At 49.3% G+C, this 22,509-nt stretch overlaps 1 protein-coding gene across 50 annotated transcripts in view; it reads left to right on the plus strand.

Moving 5' to 3' along the window:
* ZNF618 (zinc finger protein 618) overlaps window positions 1-22,313 on the plus strand; it is a 183,524-nt gene extending 161,211 nt beyond the window's left edge. For 27 of the 50 annotated variants that reach the window (XM_070594891.1, XM_070594855.1, XM_070594871.1 and 24 more), the window contains 4 exons: window positions 845-889; window positions 1,865-1,942; window positions 14,137-14,238; window positions 14,779-22,313. In XM_070594891.1, coding sequence (XP_070450992.1) covers window positions 845-889; window positions 1,865-1,942; window positions 14,137-14,238; window positions 14,779-16,295 — 1,742 coding nt within the window. In that variant the 3' untranslated portion in view covers window positions 16,296-22,313. The remainder of the gene's footprint in view (window positions 1-844; window positions 890-1,864; window positions 1,943-14,136; window positions 14,239-14,778) is intronic. The other 23 variants (XM_070594858.1, XM_070594882.1, XM_070594862.1 and 20 more) reach the window with 1 other exon arrangement.
* The last annotated feature ends 196 nt before the right edge of the window (window positions 22,314-22,509 follow it).

Raw genomic sequence — 22,509 nt, forward strand, 5'->3', positions numbered from 1 at the left:
GAATGTTGACATGATCCTTTAAACCGACTTTTCCAACCGGCTTCGCCCTTTTGAAAAATGTCACCCACTCAGCCTCTCCGTGAGGTGGCCTTAAAGTGATGGAGCACACCCAAGAGTAAGGTGCAGAGCTGGGACCAGAACCGCTGGCTCCTGGGGAGTGTCGCGCTCAGCCAGCCAGCCTGCACCCGCTGCCTCTCCTTCCTCCAGGGCCGACACTCAGAACTGGGAATCTTGGTGTCAAGTGCTGCCACTGCTGGCAGCCACCATTTATTGAGCGCTTACTGTGTGCCTGGCATGTGTTCAGAGCTCTGTGTGTCTTGTCTGTTTCCGTCCTTCCCACAGCCCTGGGGCAGGGGTGGGGGTTGGTGTTACTGTTACCCAACTTTTCAGATGAGGAAAGTGAGGTCAGGTGAGGGTGCTTGTTGTCCCAGGTCCCCAGCTTGTGGGTGGTGGAGCCAGGATTCCTGGGGTCGTCCGTCCGGCCCCGCTCTGCTGCCTCCTACGTCTGAGGCTGTGGTTTTTGGTGCCAGACATTCCCATCCTGGTGCCTGGAAGCCGCCCCCAGCTCCCTGTCCTGTGGGGTGGGCAGCCACGCGTGGACCGTTCCTCCTTAGCGTCCTGTGGGCTCGCTTTTTGAGAGTTGAGTGTGTCCTGGAGGGACGGCCCTCACTGATCTGGGTCTGCCCGGTGCCCCAGCCCCACCCCAGACGTGAGCCTGGCTCCCAGATGCCACCCCTCCTCAGAGCCACATCTGGCTCACTGCTTATTAAGAATGGAAATAGTGACAGTCATCTCTGAGCACCAGAGCTGGAAGAGACTTAGCTGAACTGTTTCTCTTTTGCAGAAACTCCAAGTCCCCTGATTTCCAATCCTTTCCCTCTCCTGCAGAGTAAGTGATGGTCCCGTTGGGGGGTGGAGAGGGCGAGGCAGGGCAGGGAATGAACTCAGCTGGCCGCACGCTGGCTCAGGACCTCCCCAGAGCATCTGGCCTGGGGCCGCCCTCCCAGGCAGACCCGGCAGCTGTGGAGGCAGAAGGAGGCCCAGCCCCGGGCGGGCGGAGGAGTTTGGACAGGGCACGGAGCAGAGCCCTCCCTGGGGGCAGCCTGCCTCTGCCAGCCCCGACCCTGGCAGGGACACCAACCTTCCCATTCCTACTCCCCGGGGCAGCCTCAGGACCCCTCTCCGAGCCCCATCTCAGCCGTCCTCTTCCTCCGGGTTCCTAACTCCTCTTTGCACCCCTTCTTCCTCCTTCTGGTCTTCCCTGTGCCAGGCCCTGACTTGAGTGCTGGGCACACAGGGATGAAAGATAAAGGTCCTCTCCCTTCCCCCTTGCCCTCCCTCCCCTCCCTCATCTTATCCTCGCTTCCTCTTGCCTTTCTATGACTTTCTCCACTTCCTGCCCTTTCCTCCTGCCTCTCCTTCCCCGCCCTTACTGCCCTCTCTGTCCATCGCCTTGTTTGGGTTGTTCATGCATTCATTCATTCATTCCTGTCTGTGCGCTTCCACCAGCAGAGAACTGGGCTGTGGAACAAATAAGATGCAGTCTCTGCCCTGAGAGAGCTCCAGGCCCGTTAGTCGTCCTCCCCCAACCATCCCCACACCCCCCCAGGGCCCAGAACTGCCTGGCACACAGTGAGCACTCAATAAATGTCTGCCTGGTTGGATTAGATGGTCTCCATCTGCACGTCTTCCTCTCTCCCTCACTAGTCAGTGGTGGGCAGGGGAGCAGACAGGCTGGGCCCAGGGCCCCAAGTGCAGAGCTCCCGTGCGTGTTGGGTTCCCCGTGCCAGAGCTGCCCGCAGCCCAGCCAAGAGGCTTCGGGCTTGGTCTGGCCCTGACACGGCTTCTTCGCTTCTCTCCCCAGAACCCTACACCTGCGGCGCCTGCGGGATCCAGTTCCAATTCTACAACAACCTGCTGGAGCACATGCAGTCCCACGCAGGTAAGGGGCCAGCGGCCGCCTGGCCGGGGGGATGCTCAGCCCCCTCCTCATCCCCCGCAGATCCTGCCAAAGCCAGAGGCGGCCACAGGGCCCTGGTGAAAGCCACTGTCTCCCAGGAAATGACTGCAGGACATGGGACCTGCCCTCAGGGAGCCCCGGATGGTCAGTCAGAACACAGGGTTGTCCATGCACTGGGGGGGCCGTGGGCTTGGTGACCATTGGGGGACAGAGCTGAAGGACGCTTCCGGAAGGTTGTGGCTCCTGTGCTGAGCCTAAAGGCCAAACAGGAGCTGACCCGGAGAGAGACGTGGAGGTGGAATTGAGGGGGTTTGAGAGGCGGGTGAGCAGAGGTGGGAGACGGGGCGGAGAGGCCTGAGCCCCGGCAACCTGGGCCGAAGCCCCGTCTGGGAGCAGGTGGCCGTCACTGTAACTGTCCCACAGAGCAGCCGTCCTCAGACTGGAGTGGCCCCCGTCACCTGGGGGCGGGTTACAGCACAGATTTCCGGGCCCCACCCTGCATTTCAGGCTCCGCAGGCGTGGGGCGGCCGGGACATACGTTTCTGACACATCCTCAGGCCACGCCCCTGCCCGCTTGTCCAGGGACTGCCATGGAGCCAAAGGCGAGTCGTCTGCTGTCCGGACAACCCTCTGCCGGCTGTTCTGCCAGCTTTCCAGCTTGCAGCGTCAGCCCCTCGCTGTAGACCACCCAGCCTTCAAACCAACCCCTCCGATTTAGGTTTTGGTCATTGTAGCGCCCGCTTCTGGTCTCATTTCTGTTTTACTCAGGCAGACGCTGTGTGCTATAATAGATGCATCCCCAGGGCCCAGTGGTTTCTGTTCGTGTCACCTCTCTGCATTCATTTGTTCACTCATTCATTCAGCATGGATTAATTGGGTATCTGCTGGACACTAGGCCCTAATTCATGTGATCTTTTGGGTGTTATTTATGTCTAGTGGACTCATTAAAATCAGGACAGGGTTGGATTGGCAGCCAAGATGCATGAGTTCCATGCTCTAGTGTGCCCCATGCTGTGTGACCTCGGGCAGGAACCTCCCCCTCTCTGAGTGTCTCCATCTCTAAAACAAGGACACACAAACCTGCACTCTCCAGCTGCCCCCCTCACACCCAGGTTCCATCTTCACGTGTCTCACACCTCCTGCTCGCCCTTGCCATCAACCCTCCTGCACCAGGAAAGGCCTTGAATGCCAGCTCAAGGCGTTGAGACTAGACCTGATGGGAACCAGCGACAGCTTCTGGAAGGCTGCTTGGGGACCACTTCCTGAACACACCACCTGCGTCCCAGACTCCCACAACCTGCTCTGGCTCACCACTCCTCTGAACCCCACCTCCACTTGCCCCAGCTTCTGGAAGCTGAGCCTAATTAGGGAAGGGCTAGGGTGCCCCTTCTCCATCCCTCAGGCAGTTGGGCAGAGGCCATTAAAATGCAAACCGAGAGGGGCTGGCCCCGTGGCCGAGTGGTTGGGTTCGCGCGCTCCGCTGCAGGCGGCCCAGTGTTTCGTTGGTTCGAATCCTGGGCGCGGACAGGCCACTGCTCATCGGGCCATGCTGAGGTGGTGTCCCACGTGCCACAACTAGAAGGACCCACAACGAAGAACATACAACTATGTGCTGGGGGGCTTTGGGGAGAAAAAGGAAAAAAATAAAATCTTTAAAAAAAAAAAAATGCAAACCGAGACTGCACCCCGGTGGGGGTCCCCGCCTCTCCCACGTATCCCGACTTGTTTTCTGGGAAGAGCTTTGGGCTGCTTTGTTCTGGTCGGTCGCCGGCAGAGAATGCCTCGCCGGCACTGGCAGTGCCATACGGAGCCAGGCTGAATGCCAGCCAGGCTGAGTCGGGATTAGAGGATTGACTCCACAGAGAGAAATTAAGCGTCATGATCTGCGCAGTTCACAGCCCTGCTGATAAGGGGATCAGCCACGAATAACACCAATCTCATTAAGAGTGCTGAATGGCACGGGGTAATTCTCACTAATGAACTTCCTTTCTGTGCTGGAGAAAACTTGTCTTGCCCTGGTGACACTTCACGAGTGGGTTTTGGCAGGCGTCATACTAAAGATAGCGAACGTTTAGTGAGCAATGACTGGGTGTCAGGTGTGTCTTTCCTCCGATCTCCTGAACAAGCCTGTTCACCAGCTGACATTATCATCCCCGTTGGACAGATGAAGAAATGGAGGCTCAGAGAACATGATCACTGGCCGAAAGTTGCACAGCTCATAAAAAGTATCTTAACGTCATTTGAGCTTCCTTGGTGCCAGGCCTTATTCTAAGAGTTTTCCACATATTAGCTTATTTAGTCCTCAGAACTGCTTAACTCAGAATAGTTAAATGCCCATTTTAGCTCCACTTTATAGATAAGGACATTGAGGCACAAAATGGCTAGGTAACTTGCCTGAGGACCACAGCCAGGAGAGACACGGGGACTTTCCCCAGCGGCAGACAGGTTGGCAATGGCAATTTTAGGATTTTGGAAGGGCCTCTCCTGATTTCTCATCCCTTTGAGCCTCTTCACCTCTCCGGGCCTCAGTCTTCTCGTCTTAAAGTGGGCTAGTCAGCACCCTCCACAAGCCGGGTGAGGGTTCTGGAGCTGACACACGTGAAGTATGGAGGCCGAGGCACGTTCTGAGATGAGACAAACAGCAGCCAATGCCCCTTTTTCCATCCTCTGCCGGAAACAACCACTTTCTCTTTCGTGCACTGGTCCCTCCCTGGGAGACAGCCTCTATTCCAGCTTTGCATCCAGCCCTTTGCAAATGCGTGTGCATGCATGTGCAAGCACGGGAGCGTGTGCATGCGTGTGTGTGTATACTTATAGTCTGTAGGGATAGCCACAGTGAGTAAACCTTACTTTCAGCTGTAAATCAGGCCTTTCACAGAGCATTGACGGAGTACCTTACCACGTCAGGAGCAGCGTCTGTGGGATGTGGAGGAAAAATAATTTTAATCAACCAGTACTGGACGTTGTTTTCTAAAGCTGGGTTGAGTAGTATCGATTGCAAGTCCTGCAGAAAGGCAGAGCGGGAATCACTGTGCTGTGGTTTGCCCGGCCCCAGCATTTTGGAGGGAGGAGGGGAAATTGAGGTCCAGAGAGGTAAAGTGACTAACTCAATGTCACACCCCACAGCCATTGCAGAGCCAGGTTCAAATCTAGGGACTTCAGATCCCTAGACTCTAGTGGAGAACGTCGGCAGGAGCAGCTGCTGGCTTTCATTTTACAATTCGTGCTTCCTTTTTTAAAATCTAAGGTCTCTTCATTAAAGGGAACTGGGAAAATGCAGAGCAGTGAGAAATGAAGAATCAGCCATAACCTCATTACTCAAAAGCTATCCACCATTATTCTGGTAATGGGGTTCTTTTCAGTCTGTTTTAAAATTGAATTTATTGAGATATAATTTACATGAATAAAATTCACCAATTTCAAAGTACGGTTTCATGCATTTTGACAAACGTATAGTCATTTAACCACATCACAATCACAATGTGTGACGTTAGCATGAACCCCAAAATGTTCTCTCATGCTTCTTTGCAGTCCCTTTGCCCTACCTACCCCATGCTTGGCAACCACTGTCTGCTTGTTGTTTTTTTTTTTTGAGGAAGATTAGCTCTGAGCTAACATCAGCTGCCAATCCTCCTCTTTTTGCTGAGGAAGACTGGCCCTGAGCTAACATCCCTGCCCATCTTCCTCTACTTTATATGTGGGACGCCTACCACAGCATGGCTTGACAAGCGGTGCCACGTCCACACCCAGGATCTCAACCAGCGAACCCCTGGCCACCAAAGTGGAACGTGCGAACTTAACCACTGTGCCACCAGGCCAGCCCCAACCACTATCTGCTTTTTGTCATAGCTTTGCCTTTCCTGGAATTTCATATAAATGGAAATACATGGTATTTGATCTTCCGTGTCTGACTTCTTTCATTTGAGATTCATCCACGTTGTTCTATGTTACGGGTAATTCTTTCTATTTTTAAGTAGTATTCCACTGTTTGGATATACCACAATTTGTTTATCCATCACCAATTGATGGATAGGCTGTCTCCAGTTTGGGGCTATTATGAAGAAACCTGCTGTGGACATTCAAGGACAAGTCCTCGTGTGGACACGTTTTTAACTCTATCAGGTATATACCTAGGAGTGGAAATGCTGGGTCATGTGGTAACTCTATGCTTAACCATTTGAGAAGTTCTCAGACAGTTTCCTAAACGGCTGCACCATTTTTGCACCCCCACTGACAGTGGAGAGGGGTCCAGTGTCTCCACATCCTTGACAAGGCTTGTTATCATCTGGCTTTTTGATTACAGCCATCCTGGCGTGTGTGAAGTGGTATCTCATTGTGATTTTGATTTGCATACTCCTCATGACTCATGATGTCGAGAATATTTTCATGGGCTTATTGGCCATTTGAATATCTTCCTTGGAGAAATGTCTGTTTAGATCCTTGGCCCATTTTTGAATTGGGTTTTTGTCTTTTTATTATGGAGTTGTAAGAGTTCTTTGTATATTTTAGGTACAAGACCTCTGTAGATAGATGATTTGCCAACATTTTCTCTCATTCTGTGGGTTATCTTTTCACTTTCTTGATGTTGTCCTTTAAAGCACGAAAGTTTGTGATTGTGATCAAGTCCGTTCATTTATTTTTTCTTTTGTTGTGTATGCTTTTGGTGGCCTATCTAAAAGACCACTGCCTGACCCAAGGTCACAAAGACTTAACTCCTGTGTTGTCTTAGGAGAGTTTGAGAGTTTTAGCTTTTAACTTTAGGTCAGTATTCCATTTTGAGTTAATTTTTGTATGTGATGTGAGGTAGGGGTCCAACCGCGATCTTTGGCATGTGGCTATCCAGTGTCCCAGCACCGTTTTTTGAAAAGGCTATTCTTACCCACCCACCCCCGCCCACCACCTGCCCATTGCATTGTCCTGGCACCCCTGTTGAAAATCAATTAACCATAGGTGTGCAGGATTATTTCAGGATTCTGAATTCTATTCCATTGATCTATGTGGCTTTCCTTGTGCCACTACTACACTGTGTTGATTACTGTAGCTTTGTAGTCATTTTGAAATCAGGGAGTGTAAACCCTCCAACTTTATTCTTTTCCAAGAAATTTTTTGACTGCTTATTCTGTATCCTTTGCATTTCCACGTGGATTTTAGGATCAGCTTGCCAACTTCTGTAAAAAAAGCCCGCAGGGAAAATCCGGATGAATTCAGGGAGTATTGCCATTTTAACAATATCTAGTCTTACAATCCATGAACATGGAATGTCTTTCCATTTATTTTAAGTCTTCTTTGAGTTCTTTCAACAATGTTTTTAGGGCCGGCCCCGTGGCACAGTGGTTAAGTGCACACACTCCGCTTTGGTGGCCTGGGGTTCGCCAGTTCAGATCCCGGGTGCGGACATGGCACCGTATGGCACACCATACTGTGGTAGGCGTCCCACATATAAAATGGAGGAAGATGGGCACGGATGTTAGCTCAGGGCCAGTCTTCCTCAGCAAAAAGAGGAGGATTGGCAGCAGTTAGCTCAGGGCTAATCTTCCTCAAAAAAAAAAAAAAAAAAACAATGTTTTTAGTTCTCAAGGTGCAGATCTTGCACTTTTTTGTAAATTTATTCCTAAATATTTTATTCTTTTGATACTATTTCTTAATTTGAATTTTGGAGTGTTCGTTTGCTGGTGTAGAGAAATTCAACTGATTTGTTTCCATTTTTTATAACTATATTTGACATGCAACAATGTGTCAATTTAAGGGGCACAGTATGTGAATTTGATACACTTAGATATTGTTAAATGATTGACAGTGTAGGGATATTTAGCACCTCTGTCACATTACATAATTAACCTTTGTTTTTACTGGTTGGAATAATTACGTTCTAGTCTCTTAGCAAGTTTGATGATTATAGTACAATATTGTCTATCAGTTGATTTTTTAAATATATATTGATTGTATCCCGCAACCTTGCTGAATTCATTTATGGTTCTAATTGTCGTGTGTTTGTGTGTATTCTGTAGGATTTTCTATATACACACTCATGTGATCTGCAAATATTGATAATTTTACTTCTTCCATTCCAGTCTGGATGCTCTTTCTTTCTCTTTTGCCTAATTGCCCTGGCTAGAACCTCCCATACATGTTGGATAGAGGAGACGAGAGTGGATGTTCTGTTCTTGTTTCTGATCTTAGGGAGAAAGCTCTCAGTGTTTATTTATTAAGTGTGATGTTAGCAGTGGGTTTTTCATGATGCCTTTTATTAGACTGAAAAAGTTCCTTTCTATTCCTAATTTGTTGAGTGTTTTTATCACGAAAGGGTGTTAGACTTTGTCAAGTGCTTTTTCTGCATCTGTTGAGATGGTCATTGGGTTTTGTCCTTTATTCTATTAATATGGTATATTACACTGATTTTTGGATGTTGAACCAACCTTGAATTCCTGGGATAAATCCCACCTGGTCATGGTGTGTAATCTGTTGGATCTGTTGCTGGGTTTGGTCTGCTGCATTTTATTGAGGATGTTTGTATTTATATTCATAAGGGATAGTGGGCTTAGTTTCTTTTCTTCTAATGTCTTTGTCTGATTTGGGTATCAGAATAATACCCACCTTGTAAAATGAATTGAGACTTGTCCACTCCTCTTCTGTTTTTTGGAAGAATTTGTGAAGAGTTCCTTTAACATATGGCAGAATTCACCAGGGAAGCCATCCAAGCCTGGGCTTTTCTTTTTTTGTGGGGGAAGTTTTTTGATTACTAATTTGGTATTTTTCTTTGTCTATCCAGATTTTCTGTTTCTTGAATCAGTTTTGATAGTTTATGTTTTTCTAGGAATTTGTTTCATCCAGGTTGTCTAATTTGTTGGAATACTCTTGTTCATAGTATTTCCTCACAATCCTTTTTATTTCTTTCAGGTCAGTAAACTTATGGGTTTTTTTTTTTAAGATGCCATTTATTGGGTTGAGGAACTTTCTTTTTCTGTCTAGTTTTCTGAGCATTTGTGACATGAGTGGCTGTTGAATTTGCCACATTTTAATGTGCTTTTATATCTATGGAGATGATTTTTCTTCTTTTTTTCTTTTAGAATATGGAATTACACTGACTGGTTTTTCTGTTAACCCCAACTTGCATTTGTGGGATAAACTCCACTTAGTCATAAAGTATTATTCTTTTTATATATTACTGTATTTAGTTTGCTAGTATTTTGTTAAGGATTTTTGCATTTATATTTATGAAAGATATTTTACTGTAGTTTGTTTTCGTGTAATATTTTCCCCTAGTTTTAGATTAGGGTAATGCCAGCCTCGTAAAAGGAATTGCGAGATGTTCTTTCTGTTTGCTGGAAGAATTTGTGTAGAATTTATGTTATCTCTTCCTTAAATATTTGGGCAAACCTATGTGGGAATTTTCTCTGTGGGAGGTTATTTAACTAGGAACTCAATTTTTAAAATAGATGTAGGACTATTTCAGGTTATTTTTTTCTGGAGTGAACTTTGGTGCTTTGTGTCTTTCAGGATATTTGTTTGCTTCAAGTGGTCAAATTTATTGGCATAAAGTTCATAATCATTATTAATCCCTTTAATATCTGTAGCATCGATAGTCATGTCCCCTGTTTCATTCTTGATACTGATAATTTTTGTGCACTTTTTTTTTCCCTTAATCTTTCTGGCTGGAAGTTTATCAGTTTCATTGATTTATTACAAAGATCGCCTTTTAGTTTCACTGATTTTTCTCTGTTGTTTATCCATTTTGTTACATTCGTTTCTGCTTCCATCTCTGTTATTTCCTTTCTTCTTACTTTAGACTCATTCTTCCTCTTTAGATCTCTTAGGGTGGAAGCTTGTAACACTGCTTGTGTTTTCCTTCATTTCTAATATAATTATTTAATGCTATACATAAGACCTGCTTTAAAGTTATCCCACAAATTTTGAAGTGTTAGGTTTTTATTTTTATTTAGTTCAAAACATTTTCTAGCTTCCCTTAGGATGTGTGATGTTTAATATTCAGATAGTTGCAGTTTTTCCAAATATCTGTTTGTTATTGACTTCTAATTTAATTCAGTTATGGTCAGAGACCCTACTGTGTATGATTTCAGTATTTTTCTGCCCCACCTCCTTTTTCTGGGAATCCGGTTATCTGTATGTGAGTCTGCTTGATATTCTCCACTCTCTGTTCATTTATTATGTTCAGTCTTGTTTCTCTTTTCTCAGTAGGAATCACGTAGAAAAGAGAGTTGAAATTCCCAGCTGTGGATTTGTCTATTTCTTGTTTTAGTTCTCTCAGGTTTTGCTTTGTGTGTTTCGATGCTCTGTTGTCACATGCTTACACATTTAGGATTATTATATATTCTTGATAATTTGACTCCTTTATCATTATGCAGGGTCTCCTGTTATCCCTGGCAATGTTTCTTGTCCTGAGGTCTAGCATTACTGTTTGTATGGTCTGCCTTTATTTAGCCTTTTACTTTGAACCCATCTCTGTCTTCATATTTAAATAGGTTTCTCATAGACAACATATTGTTGGGTCTTGCTTTTTTAATAAGTATGACAATCTCTGACCTTTATTAGGAGTATGGAGACCATTTACATTTAATGTAATTTCAATATTATTGGGTTTGAATCTACCGTCTTGCTATTTGTTTGCTAATTGTCTCATTTATTCTTTGTTCCTTTTTCTCTAATATTCCTGCTTTATTTTGGATTGAGAATTTTTGTGATTCCACTTTTAATTTCCACAATGCACTTATTAGCTATAACTTTTGGTTTTATTTTTTTATAGTTTATTTGGGTTTTAAACTATGTATTTCTAACTTATCACAGTCTACCTTCAAATAATATTGGCCCACTTTTCATATTATGTAAGAAACTTTCCACGATATTGTCTGTTTTTCCTCCCTGTTCTTTATGCTCTTGTTTTCATATAGTTGCTTCTATATATAATACCACAATTCGTTGTTATTCTTTTCCAGTGAGTATTCAGTTATCTTATAAAGAGATTAAAAATGAGGGAAATATTTTTTATATTTATCTACACATGAACAGTTTCCAGCATTCGTTGTTTCTTTCTATAGATCCAAATTCTTGTTTGATGTCATTTTTTCCTGATACAAAGAACTTCCTTTAACATTTCTTATAGTGCAGGTCTGATTTTTTGTTTGTTTCAAAAATCTTTCATCTTTGTTTATGAAAGAGATCACTGGCTTCAGAATTTTGGGTTAACATTTTCTTTTAGTACTTTGCTCTGTTGCCTGCCGGGTAGCGTGATTTCTGATAAGAAGTCTGTTCTCCTCCTTATTTTGGTTCTGTCTGTATGTAACTTCGCTGTCTCTGGCTGCTTTTAAGAGTTTCTCTTCATGATTTTCGACATTTTCATTATGATACTGGGCCATGGTGGTGGTTTCTTTATGTTTGTTCTGCTTGGGGTCAATTGAGCTTTTTGGATCTGGGTTTATAGCTTTCACCCAATTTGGAAAAATTTTCGCCATTTCTTCAAATATTTTTTCTGCCTCACCCCTTTTGGCTGGCACTCCAATTCTATGTCTGTTAAACTGCTTGTTATTGTCCATGCTCTGTTGATTTATTTTCAGCCTTTTGCCCTCTCTGTTTTTCATGCTTGATAGTGCTGTGTCTCTAGGTTTACTGGCTTTTTTCTTCCCTGGCATGTTATCTGCTTTTATCCTGTGCACTGTATTTTCCCATGCAGTCTGTTTTTATACTAGAAGTTCCCTTGGGTTGGTTAGTTTTAGTTTTGGTTCTTTAACATCTTCTATTTCTATCCCTAGGATGCTCATGTTTCCCTTCATGCCTTTGAGCATATCTACGATATTTGTGACAGCTGTTTTAAACTCCTTATTCTTGGCTAATTCCATCGTCTCTGTTCTTGCTGGGTCTTGTCTTTGATTGGTTTTTCTCCTGGTTTTTAGGTCATATTTTCCTGCGACTTTGAAAGTGCTACTTTTTTTATTGGATACTTAACATTGTGAATTTCACACTGTCGGGTGCTGGATTTTGCTGTATGTTTTTTAAAGAGTGCTGAAATTTGTTCCAGCTTACAGTTTAGTTCAAGGGACCGCCTTGATGGTTTGGGGGCTTGTTCCTAAGAGGTATTGGGGCAGGTGTATTGCAGCCCTTCATCTTTGGCTGATTCAGCCCCATGGTGAGGTCTGTCCATTCTGGTTGAGGAAACACAGATGGCTCCCTCCCGTGTGGGAGCCCCAGGGGTTATTGGCCTGCTGCTGTCTGGTGATTCTCTCCCCATCTCATGGGATTTGACCCTGTGCTTAGGCAGGTTGATATTCAACAGGAACTCCAAGGAACCCCACTGACGTTCTCCAGCGCTCTCTGTGTAACTCTGTCTCTTGGGTACTTTTGCCTGTGAACTCCAGCTGCCTTGGGCCTCCCTAAACTTTGATCTCTGTCTCTTTGAATCCACGAGACCCCGGGGCTCTGTTCCGGTTCCCTGTCCCCACACTGCAGCTTGGACACCGCCTCCAGGCAGGAATGTGGGGCCGTCATAGAGCTTACACCTGCTGCTGTTTTTCCGGGGTCCCGCCTGGGCTGCCTGTCTGAGAGCATTCGTGTCAGGGTCACAGTTTTTCGCATCTGGAGGGCACCTGCCGTGGCGGGTCATCCTTAACAGGCAGAAGTAGAAGTCCCCCTCCCTAGCTATTTTTGATGCATAGATTTGTTTATTTTTTGACTTGCAAGTCTAAAATATATATATAAATAATACATACAAAATAACTATTAGATCTTGCTTCTCGTCCTTTTACGTATTTTCCCATATTATTACAGTCTACGTAACCACCTTTCTAGCGCTTGCAAAATACGCCTCCGAGTGGATGTCCCAGAGTTTCTTAACTAGTCTTGTAGGGCTGAGCGTGTAGAAGTTGGGGAAGTCTCTCCTCTAAGTACGAAAAGTGCGGCCTTGGCCTCTAAGGCCTGATGCCTTTAACTGGGCAGAGTGGAAGGTGCCTGGCAGCACTGAACAAGTGTCATGGACCCATTCCTAGCCTCGGGTTGTCAGTTCTGCCTTTGAGATGATGTCTCGAGGAAAAAACTCCACAATAGCAACAACAACCAAAAATGGCACAAGGAACAACGTTAGACTGTTAGGCAGGTAGGTTCCTAGCAGAACAGTAACGCTGGGAACAGCACAGCCCAGAAACCCAGGGCGTGGAGTGTGGTCAAGCAGCCTGTGGTATGTCGTACAACAGACGATCGTGCAGCCATTTGTTAGGACAAGCATGTCACTCCGACCATTTCCGGACTATAAAAATGTCAAGCAGTAGCCGTGAATAGATGAGAATAGGCCTGTGCCAGTTTTTTCTATCCGGATGCAGTTGCATATGCACAAGTTACCGGAAGTTAGGGTAATGCGTGGAGGAGGCATCTGGGAACCAGGGCCCTGGGATGACTGACCCAGCCTTGCTGCTGGTTTTCTGTGTGGGCAAATCCTTTCCAATATCTGGACTTCAGTTCCCATGTCTTACAGTGAGGGGGTTGGAAATTTTGTACTTCATATCATATAGGGCTTTGGCTTTGTTTTATTCATCTCATTAAATTTCTAGTACAGTCATGCACCACGTAGTGACATTTCGGTCAGTGGCAGACCTCATATACGACGGTGGTCCCATAAGATTAGTCCCAGGTGTGTAGTGGGCTGTACAGTCTCGGTTTGTGCAAGGGCACGCTAAGATGTTCACAGAACCACGACATCACCTAATGACACATTCTCAGGACGTGTCCCCGTTGTTAGCAACATGTGACTGTAAATATGCTGAAAAGACGAAAAGGCAGACTTTACAGAGGTGAGAGTGTGAGATGCCTTAGGCCACTTGGGGTGTACTTGCACCCACTCCCCTATTTCAGAGCTAGGACGTTCTGGTTGTGTGTGGGTGTGGGGGCACCCAGCCAGCTTGGGTCCAGCGATTCCTGTGTCCTGAGTGCTTACTCCACCGGCGCTGTGCTCACCTGTTTCCTTGCATTATTCCTTCCAGCCATTGTGTCACCTCCGAGTTATTATCTTCATTTCTCCAAGTGATGAAGATGAGGCTTCACAAACATTAGACAGTTGTCTAAGGAAGAGCTAGGATTTGAACCCAGGCCTGTGCCGGAAGCTGTGTTTTGCCTTCACTGGCCATGCTGTAGCTCTCACACCTCAGGGTAACGCACTGTCCCCTTTGTGCCCGCAGCCGACAATGAGAACAACATGGCCTCCAACCAGTCCCGGTCACCGCCTGCTGTTGTGGAAGAGAAGTGGAAACCCCAGGCCCAGAGGAACAGTGCCAACAACAGTAGGTCTCTCCCAGGCCAGAGCCCGGGGGCTCATGGAGGCCTGCCCCACACACCTTCCCGCCCCTGCACTGCCCGCCATCCCGCCGACCTGTGCCTCCCGCGATACTGCAAGACCAGGCAGAACGGTCTACAAAGCACTTTCACCCCAAAAGCTCATTTCTGGGAATTATGTGACCTCCTAGGATGGGCAGGAGGCCCAGGGAGAGGGTGGGACATCTTTTCTTAGAGGCCATTCCTGTACTGAGGAAGAGGCTGAGTTAGTTGGCTTCAAAGGTCTAGGGAAATGATACATGCAGCAAGTTTGTGGCACACATACCACTGTGTTCTAGTCCCATGCCCATGACAGGCATCACTAATCAATCGTAGAACTTTACTCCTGTGAGACAGTCACATGTTAAAGTCAGTACCACCAATCTGTGTGCAAGATGAAACCTGTTCATAATTCCTAATACTAGATGCTTAAGAGACTAAGGCTGCTGCCGGACCATGGAGCCTCGAATGCCAGGATTAATCACATCTCTCCTTGTGTTTCCTGCCAGCCACGACCAGTGGTTTAACACCCAACAGCATGATCCCCGAGAAGGAGCGGCAGAACATTGCGGAGCGGCTGCTGCGGGTCATGTGCGCTGACCTGGGCGCGCTGAGCGTGGTCAGCGGGAAGGAGTTCCTGAAGCTGGCCCAGACGCTGGTGGACAGCGGCGCCCGCTACGGGGCCTTCTCCGTCACCGAGATCCTGGGCAATTTCAACACGCTGGCGCTGAAGCACCTGCCGCGCATGTACAACCAGGTGAAGGTGAAAGTGACCTGTGCCTTGGGCAGCAACGCCTGCCTGGGCATCGGCGTCACCTGCCACTCGCAGAGCGTGGGCCCCGACTCCTGCTACATCCTCACGGCCTACCAGGCCGAGGGCAACCACATCAAGAGCTACGTGCTGGGCGTGAAGGGCGCGGACATCCGTGACAGCGGTGACCTGGTGCACCACTGGGTGCAGAACGTGCTGTCGGAGTTCGTGATGTCGGAGATCAGGACCGTGTACGTGACGGACTGCCGGGTGAGCGCGTCCGCCTTCTCCAAGGCCGGCATGTGCCTTCGCTGCTCAGCCTGTGCCTTGAACTCCGTGGTGCAGAGCGTGCTGAGCAAGCGGACGCTGCAGGCCCGCAGCATGCACGAGGTCATCGAGCTGCTCAACGTGTGCGAGGACCTGGCGGGCTCCACGGGCCTCGCCAAGGAGACCTTCGGGTCGCTGGAGGAGACCTCGCCGCCGCCCTGCTGGAACTCGGTCACGGACTCGCTGCTGCTGGTGCATGAGCGCTACGAGCAGATCTGCGAGTTCTACAGCCGGGCCAAGAAGATGAACCTCATCCAGAGCCTCAACAAGCATCTGCTCAGCAACCTGGCCGCCATCCTGACGCCGGTGAAGCAGGCGGTCATCGAGCTGAGCAACGAGAGCCAGCCCACGCTGCAGCTGGTGCTGCCCACCTACGTCCGGCTCGAGAAGCTGTTCACGGCCAAGGCCAACGACGCGGGCACCGTCAGCAAGCTGTGCCACCTCTTCCTGGAGGCCCTCAAGGAGAACTTCAAGGTGCACCCGGCGCACAAGGTGGCCATGATCCTGGACCCGCAGCAGAAGCTGCGGCCCGTCCCACCCTACCAGCACGAGGAGATCATCGGCAAGGTGTGCGAGCTCATCAACGAGGTGAAGGAATCCTGGACCGAGGAGGCTGACTTCGAGCCCGCGGCCAAGAAGCCCCGCTCCGCCGCCAGCGAGAGCCCTGCGGCTCAGGAGGACGATCGGCTTGGGAAGAACGAAGTGTACGACTACCTGCAGGAGCCCCTCTTCCAGGCCACCCCCGACCTCTTCCAGTACTGGTCGTGCGTAACCCAGAAGCACACGAAACTCGCCAAGCTGGCCTTCTGGCTCCTGGCGGTTCCGGCCGTGGGGGCCAGGAGCGGGTGTGTAAATATGTGTGAACAGGCACTTTTAATCAAAAGGAGACGACTGCTCAGTCCAGAAGACATGAACAAACTCATGTTTCTGAAATCCAACATGCTTTAAGACCTTCCCTGGGAACAGAACGAGAAAGAAAGAGAAAGGAAAAAAAAAAAAAGAGAGAAGAGGACGTTAGGAAAAAAAAAATACACACAACACTGTCGCAAACAAAGAGAAGGAATTTAAGTTCTAAACACTGTGGACCTCATTATAACGCCCCCTGGAAACTTAAGTGCTTTTTTTTCCACTGTGTGTGTGTGTGTGTGTGTGTGTGTGTGTGCACGTGTGCGCCACCCATGTAGGCGTGGAGGCTCCGTGCTCGTCCGCGTGGCCGCGGAAGCTTGGTGCACGCGTGCACACACATGCAGCCCTGGTGCACGTGCACACGCCTGCTCCTGGGCGCGTGTGTATCAAACTGGGTGTGTCAGGAAAGCTGAGTGGTAGCGGGGGAGGGAAGACCTTTCCCCTCCTTTTCTCGCTAAGGGGGCTTTAAAGATTCCATTTTCAGGTGTGCAGATGGGTAGAAAGCTGGTGTGGTAAGATATTCAGGCAGCTGAGTTCTGAAGTGACTTGACACTCCCCGTCCTTCATCCCGTGGTCTCCCTCTCCCCTCCGTCCCCCTTGCCGAGCCCTCGTGACCCCATCACACCCCGCCCTCCCCGGCTGCTCTGCCATGGACGCTCCAGCCTACATCAGATGGACAGTTTCTGCACTGGACTTTTTTCTTCACCTTCAGGGCATTGAGCTGCTGCCTTCGAGGCACCCTTGCGTGTCCCGGGGCGGCCGCCTTAGAAACACACCTATCTATCTTCCCAAATCAGGAAAGGAGACTTTAAGAATATAAAGCTGACTTTTTGCTTTTTAATATAAGATAGAAAAGAAGAAAGACATTTTTCAAAGAAGTATAGATCCTGTCTCCACTCCTTATTAATTTTTTTTTCCTAACATTTTAGCAGTTTTTACATTTTTTTTTTTTTTTTGGTTTTGTTTTTTCAAATTTGATTTAGACTCTGCTAGGAGGCACTGAATGTCTATAACTTATGTTTTGGGTTTTTTTTTTTTTTTTAATTGCCCTTTTTGTTCCTCAAGTCACACTGTAAACTGGCTCATCTCAGTGGTATAGTCAGTATCCTAAGGTTTTATTAGCCTTTCCTTGTACGGTCCAGTTTCTGTATGTTTGAACAACCAAGGCTGTGAACTTGGCTGTGCTGTTAGGGGAGCAGGAGTGGGGCTGGAGTCACGGGTTTCACAGAGGGGGGTTCTGCTGGAAGCCATAGGGAAGCGTGTGGCTTAGGAGTTCTCCTGAATGTACGCGGAAGACCCGCCCTCCCGGCCCGCTGTGTCTGGTCCTGCGAAGGTCCAATGGCTATACCCAGAGTGCGTTACACTACTCGCCACATCACTGACACTTCCAGCTCCCCAGGGACTCCCGAGTTGATCCACGTTCACATCCGTCACACCTCAGACCCACGGCCTCCCCTCCCTTCCCAGGACCCCAGGGTTCCGGTGGTTCCGTCGCCCGCAGCCCTGGGGGTCCCCCCGTCGGCCTCCGCCACCTTCCAGGACAGTGGTTGAGCACGGTGCCTTGTGGGCCAAACGAGGGATGTCTTGAGGGTGCACTGGCATTAGGCCACGTTCAACTTGACGCTGTGAAGATGTCTTCAGGCTTCTCTCTCCTCGAGCAGTTTAGGTTCTACTCTCAGCGCAAATGCCCAGGGGGTGACCCCGGCCCCATCCCAAGAGGTGTTTCCGTTGGGGTCCGTGCTCACCCCCACCCCAGCTCTCAGTGAATAAAGTGCTGGTGGTCCCACGTCCCCCCGGTGCCCATGGCGGTGGGATAGAGATGTTCACACCAAGGGCTTCTGGCTAAGAACGACCGCCATTGTGGGGGGCTCTTTGCAAAGGCACTTTCTGCCACCCTGGGGGCTCAGTCCACGCCATCCCTTCCTAGTAATAAAGCATTACTCAACTGTGAGATACCTCGACTTCAAAAAGCACTGTACAACAGCCCTGCCCCAGGCCCGTGGCAGGAAAGCGGGTGTAAAACCTCCAGAGGCGTAGGAGGGTGGACCAGATGTGGCCCCGGGTGCCAGGCCCGCCCACTTTGCTTTATGAGCACGAACCCTTGGACGTACTGAGATGCATCAGAGTGAGAAGCAAGGCATGGTCGCGGGAACCAGCATGCCTTCTCCCATCCTGGAGACGTTCTCAATATTTCCTCCATAGCATTTCCGTCGGGGGTCACGTCATTAGAGGAGCTTCCATCCACACTGGACACTGACATCCACACTGACATCACTTCCTGGGGAGTATGGAAGCATCAACAGACTTTGGGCTCAGACCTTCAGGGGCGTTCCAGAAGATGGCTGCAAGGTTGCTGATGAGAGATATGCCTACAGCATAAGGTCCCCCAGCTTTGCTTTGCCGCGGGGGACAGTTCACGGCCTGGCACTTGGAACCACACAGGGGGACTAGCGCTGCCCACTTCATGTGGTCGGTGGGAGCAGAGCCTCAGAGCAGAGCCGTGCTGGCGCTGCCCTGGTGATTGGGCTAGCTGAGTAGAAATTAGGCATTTCACTTTCTTGCGAAGCCATCAGAGACCAAGCCCAGATATCTGTATTCTCTTTGGAACATGAAGATGTCTGCCCTCCAGAAGGAAAACTCCAGAAGTCTTGCTGAACTCTAGATAAGTGGTCATATGTGTTCCCTCCTTTTCTCTTCTCCCTTCCCACCTCAGTTCAATCCTGAGGGCTTGGCTGCCTCTGCAGGTTTGCTGTGAAGGCCCCTAGGGACTCTGCAAGCTGTGTCCTGGGGCTGCCTCATCCACATACGGTAACAAGGTGGCAGGTAGTCATTTCTCTGTTGCAACCTCTGGTTCCCCAAAAACTGTCATCACCAACAGGAAAGGCTGTGCCACAGTGGCGCCTCCATCTGCTTGTGCCACGCACAGTGCCCGTGGGGCAAACCCTCTGCGAGGAGCCGCTTAATAAAACCCAAAGATCTCACAGCTCCAGCCACTGGCCCCTTCTTTCCAGCAATAGCCACCTTTGGTTCAGCCAAAGGTTGGGGAGAGGCTCCTCCAGTTTATCTCCCGCCACCCAGCCTGGCGTCCACCTTCGGAAGGATTTTGTCATCTGCCTCCCAGTCGTGTGACTGCTGCAGGACTTTCGACCGCGGGCCCCTGGGGGCTGGCCGACCAGGAAGTTGGGCCATTTCTATCGTATTGGCAGCTCGTGGTGGTCGGTTGTTTGCTGACTTGGATGCAACTCATCTCAAGCCGTGTGTTCCCAGGACAGAAATGGCCTTGGTTTTGACATACATGCACCCCAGACAGGAGGTGGGCAAAACATACCTCTGAGATGGTTAGCTTCACCACCAAAGCTCAAACGGAGGACACAGCCTTGTGGGTGCTCCCTCCGATTTAGCCCAGAGGGTTGGGGGGTGGTCTCGGCTCCACCAAGAACACTGGTGGCATGCTAGTCCTCGTGAGTGGATGCTCTTGTCTCAACACCATTCTCCCTTCCCTATGCCTAGGTCAGCCCGCCAGGCCGCCCTCTGGATGGTAATTAGAAACCAGGAAACGAAACCCTGGGGCCGCCTGAGTAGAGCTTTCTGCCTGCACCTTGTCTCGGGTTCACGGCACAGAGCATCTGCCGCGTCTGCGAACGAGGATGCTTGGCCCCCGTTCCACCTGTCAGACTCGTGCTTGGCGTTCTGGGATTGGCTCTGGGCTGGGAAAAGGGTACCAATGTTCCTACTGAGGGGAGGACAGGCCAGTGACACGGTCGAGAAGTCACGGGTCTCCAGGATTCCAGCAAGACCTTTTTTTGGCCCCAGGTCTGCAGCCCGGCCAGGGTCCTCCCCTTCAGTTCGCTCCTCTCTCTCCCGCACTTGGAGGAAACCCCCGGAGAAAAACCCCGCGAGGCACGTTTTCCACTGTGAAGCTGACCCGCTGCCTCGAGGACGCCCCCAGGCCTGTGCGAGGCCACCTGCTTCCGCCTGGACTTGGACTGGACTCCTTGGAAAGGGGGCCCCCCCCGGAGAGACGTCAGGGAACAGCACGCACTCTCTGGGGGCCGCAGGTTCACAAGAAAGGTTTGAGATGAAGCTGGGATGCGAACGGAGAAGGGAGGTCCCATGAGAAACAGCCCAGAAGGGGACAACGCCTGGATGTTGTCATCATGAGGGATGTGCTTGCAGAGACGGGAAGAGGAGGGGCTCGGGGCTCGGTGGGCGCCCCCTCCTGCCCCACTGAGCTGGGGTGGCCTCACAGCTTCACCCCTGCCTTAGGGAAGCGGCGATGCCTGTGTCTCTGGGGGGTACCCAAAGGAGGGCTCCTGGAAAAGCCACTGGTTTAGACAGAACCAGGAGGCTGAGTCAGGCTCAGGCTGTGCCCTGGAGATGGGAGATGGGCTCCTGTCGGCCCCGCCCTGCCCCCTATCCAGCCGGGCCCGTGGGAGGACCTGGCAGGGGCCTAACCCTCTCCTCACTGTGGCTCAAGTTTGCTAGGCCAGTTATGGTGAACCAATGATCCAGTGTTTTCCCTCTCACATTTCCCTCCCGGTTTCCCCTTTGCAGGGTTTTCTGGAGCTCTTGTTGCTGTTTTCGTTTTTCTTCCTCTCTCGTTGGCGTTGGAGGATCGCGGTTGGTGGTTGCTTAGGTTGCTGTTTGTCATATTCACGTCCCCCCCCGCCCCCGACCGCCGCCGCCACCACGGGTGTTGCTTTAGCGATTCGACTCCTGTACACAGAAGGACTTGCTGGTTTTGCAGATGGGTGTCAGCATCAGGACCACGAGGCTCCGACCCACCCACACATCCCACTGGGCACCTTGACTCTTCGAACCAAAGTTCCTTAAAGGGGCACAGCCCAGCCTTGTCCGCAGCCTCAGGGGCCTGGGGTCCTTCCTGAAGTCCAGGTTGGCCGAGACCACGTGGGCTGAGACCAGCCCGAGGGAGGGCCTACTCTCACAACCCAGGTGCCAGCCGGTCCCCGCCTGGGACCCTCCCTCCCTCCCATTCAGGGGGGCTGGGTTTCCAGGCAGTGAGCGAGCTCATGGACTGGCATGGGCTGGGACTCACCAGCCAGGAGAGAGGGACCTGCGGGGCTGGAAGCTCCGACCCAGCGGACAGCGCGTCCAGGGCCATTCAGATCCCATACATCAGGAAGTCATTTTGTACAACCACCTGAAGTAGAGATATTTTTTAAAAAGCGTAAATTATTTTCAGTTGTTTCCCAGTCCTGCGTTTTGTTTTTTTTTTCCCCTACAACTTCACATCGGTGATTCTTTCACATCAGGTAAATCTCAAGAAAGCCTTGGTGCCCCTCCCTCCTGTGCCCCACTCGGTCACCCCGTGTGTGCACCCCCATCCTCTCTCAGTAGTTAAGACATTCTAGGCAATACCATAGACACATCCGACTGTGTCTCTCTCTTCGAGTGCAAGAAACTCAAGTCATCTTAAAAAAAAAATACAAAAAAAAATTTACAAAAAAACAAACACAAAAAAAAATATCTTTTTTAGGCCAGAGTTTTCTACAGGTATTAATGAATATTTTTCTTAATCCTTATAAGTTTTATGTGTTTAATATTTCTTAATACCGGTAGCATTAATTTATACTTTTGTAGCAACACAATATTTTTATAAACAGCCAGCACTTGGCTCAAGTCTCCACAGGGGGTTTATTCAGGGCCATCTTGGGACCCTGTGTACCATGTACTGTATTTAAAAAAAAGAAGTTACCTAGTGTCACCCTTGCTGTGTTAATTAACAAAAGACATTGTTCGCGGTCTCCTGTGTCGTCGGTGTGGGCCCAGCAGCTCTCCGAGGAGTCCCGTTGCATGGGGGTTGAGTTGACGGTTCTTGTGATACGAAAACCCCCCCGAGACCAAACTTGAGGGTTTATTTAGGGGTTTTCTGTTTGTCCTTTGAGTTTTCCGTTTCGCTTTGTTTTGGTACCGTTTCTCCATTTACAGCCAAATCAGTTTCGTGATGTTTCAAACTCTTACTGATGTCAAATGGAGGAAAGGAAAAGAAAAAGAAAAAAAAAAAAAAGATTTTTACAAAGTAATAAAATTTAAAACTGAGCTGTTTCAATGTTGCTGTTTTTACCTGTCTGTTCTTGTCCAACCGTGGGACATTCCCCAGGGAAAAGAGGAAGGTCCCGCTTGGTCCTTTAAATCACCCAAAGCCCCAGCCCGGAATTCCGCATTCCCCCTACCCCTCGAATCTTGCAACATGATTTCCCAGTTGGTTGATGCCAAGGCAAGAAGACATCCTTTT

The sequence above is a fragment of the Equus przewalskii genome, chromosome 26, assembly GCF_037783145.1.
Source record: "Equus przewalskii isolate Varuska chromosome 26, EquPr2, whole genome shotgun sequence".
Lineage (NCBI taxonomy): Eukaryota > Metazoa > Chordata > Mammalia > Perissodactyla > Equidae > Equus > Equus przewalskii.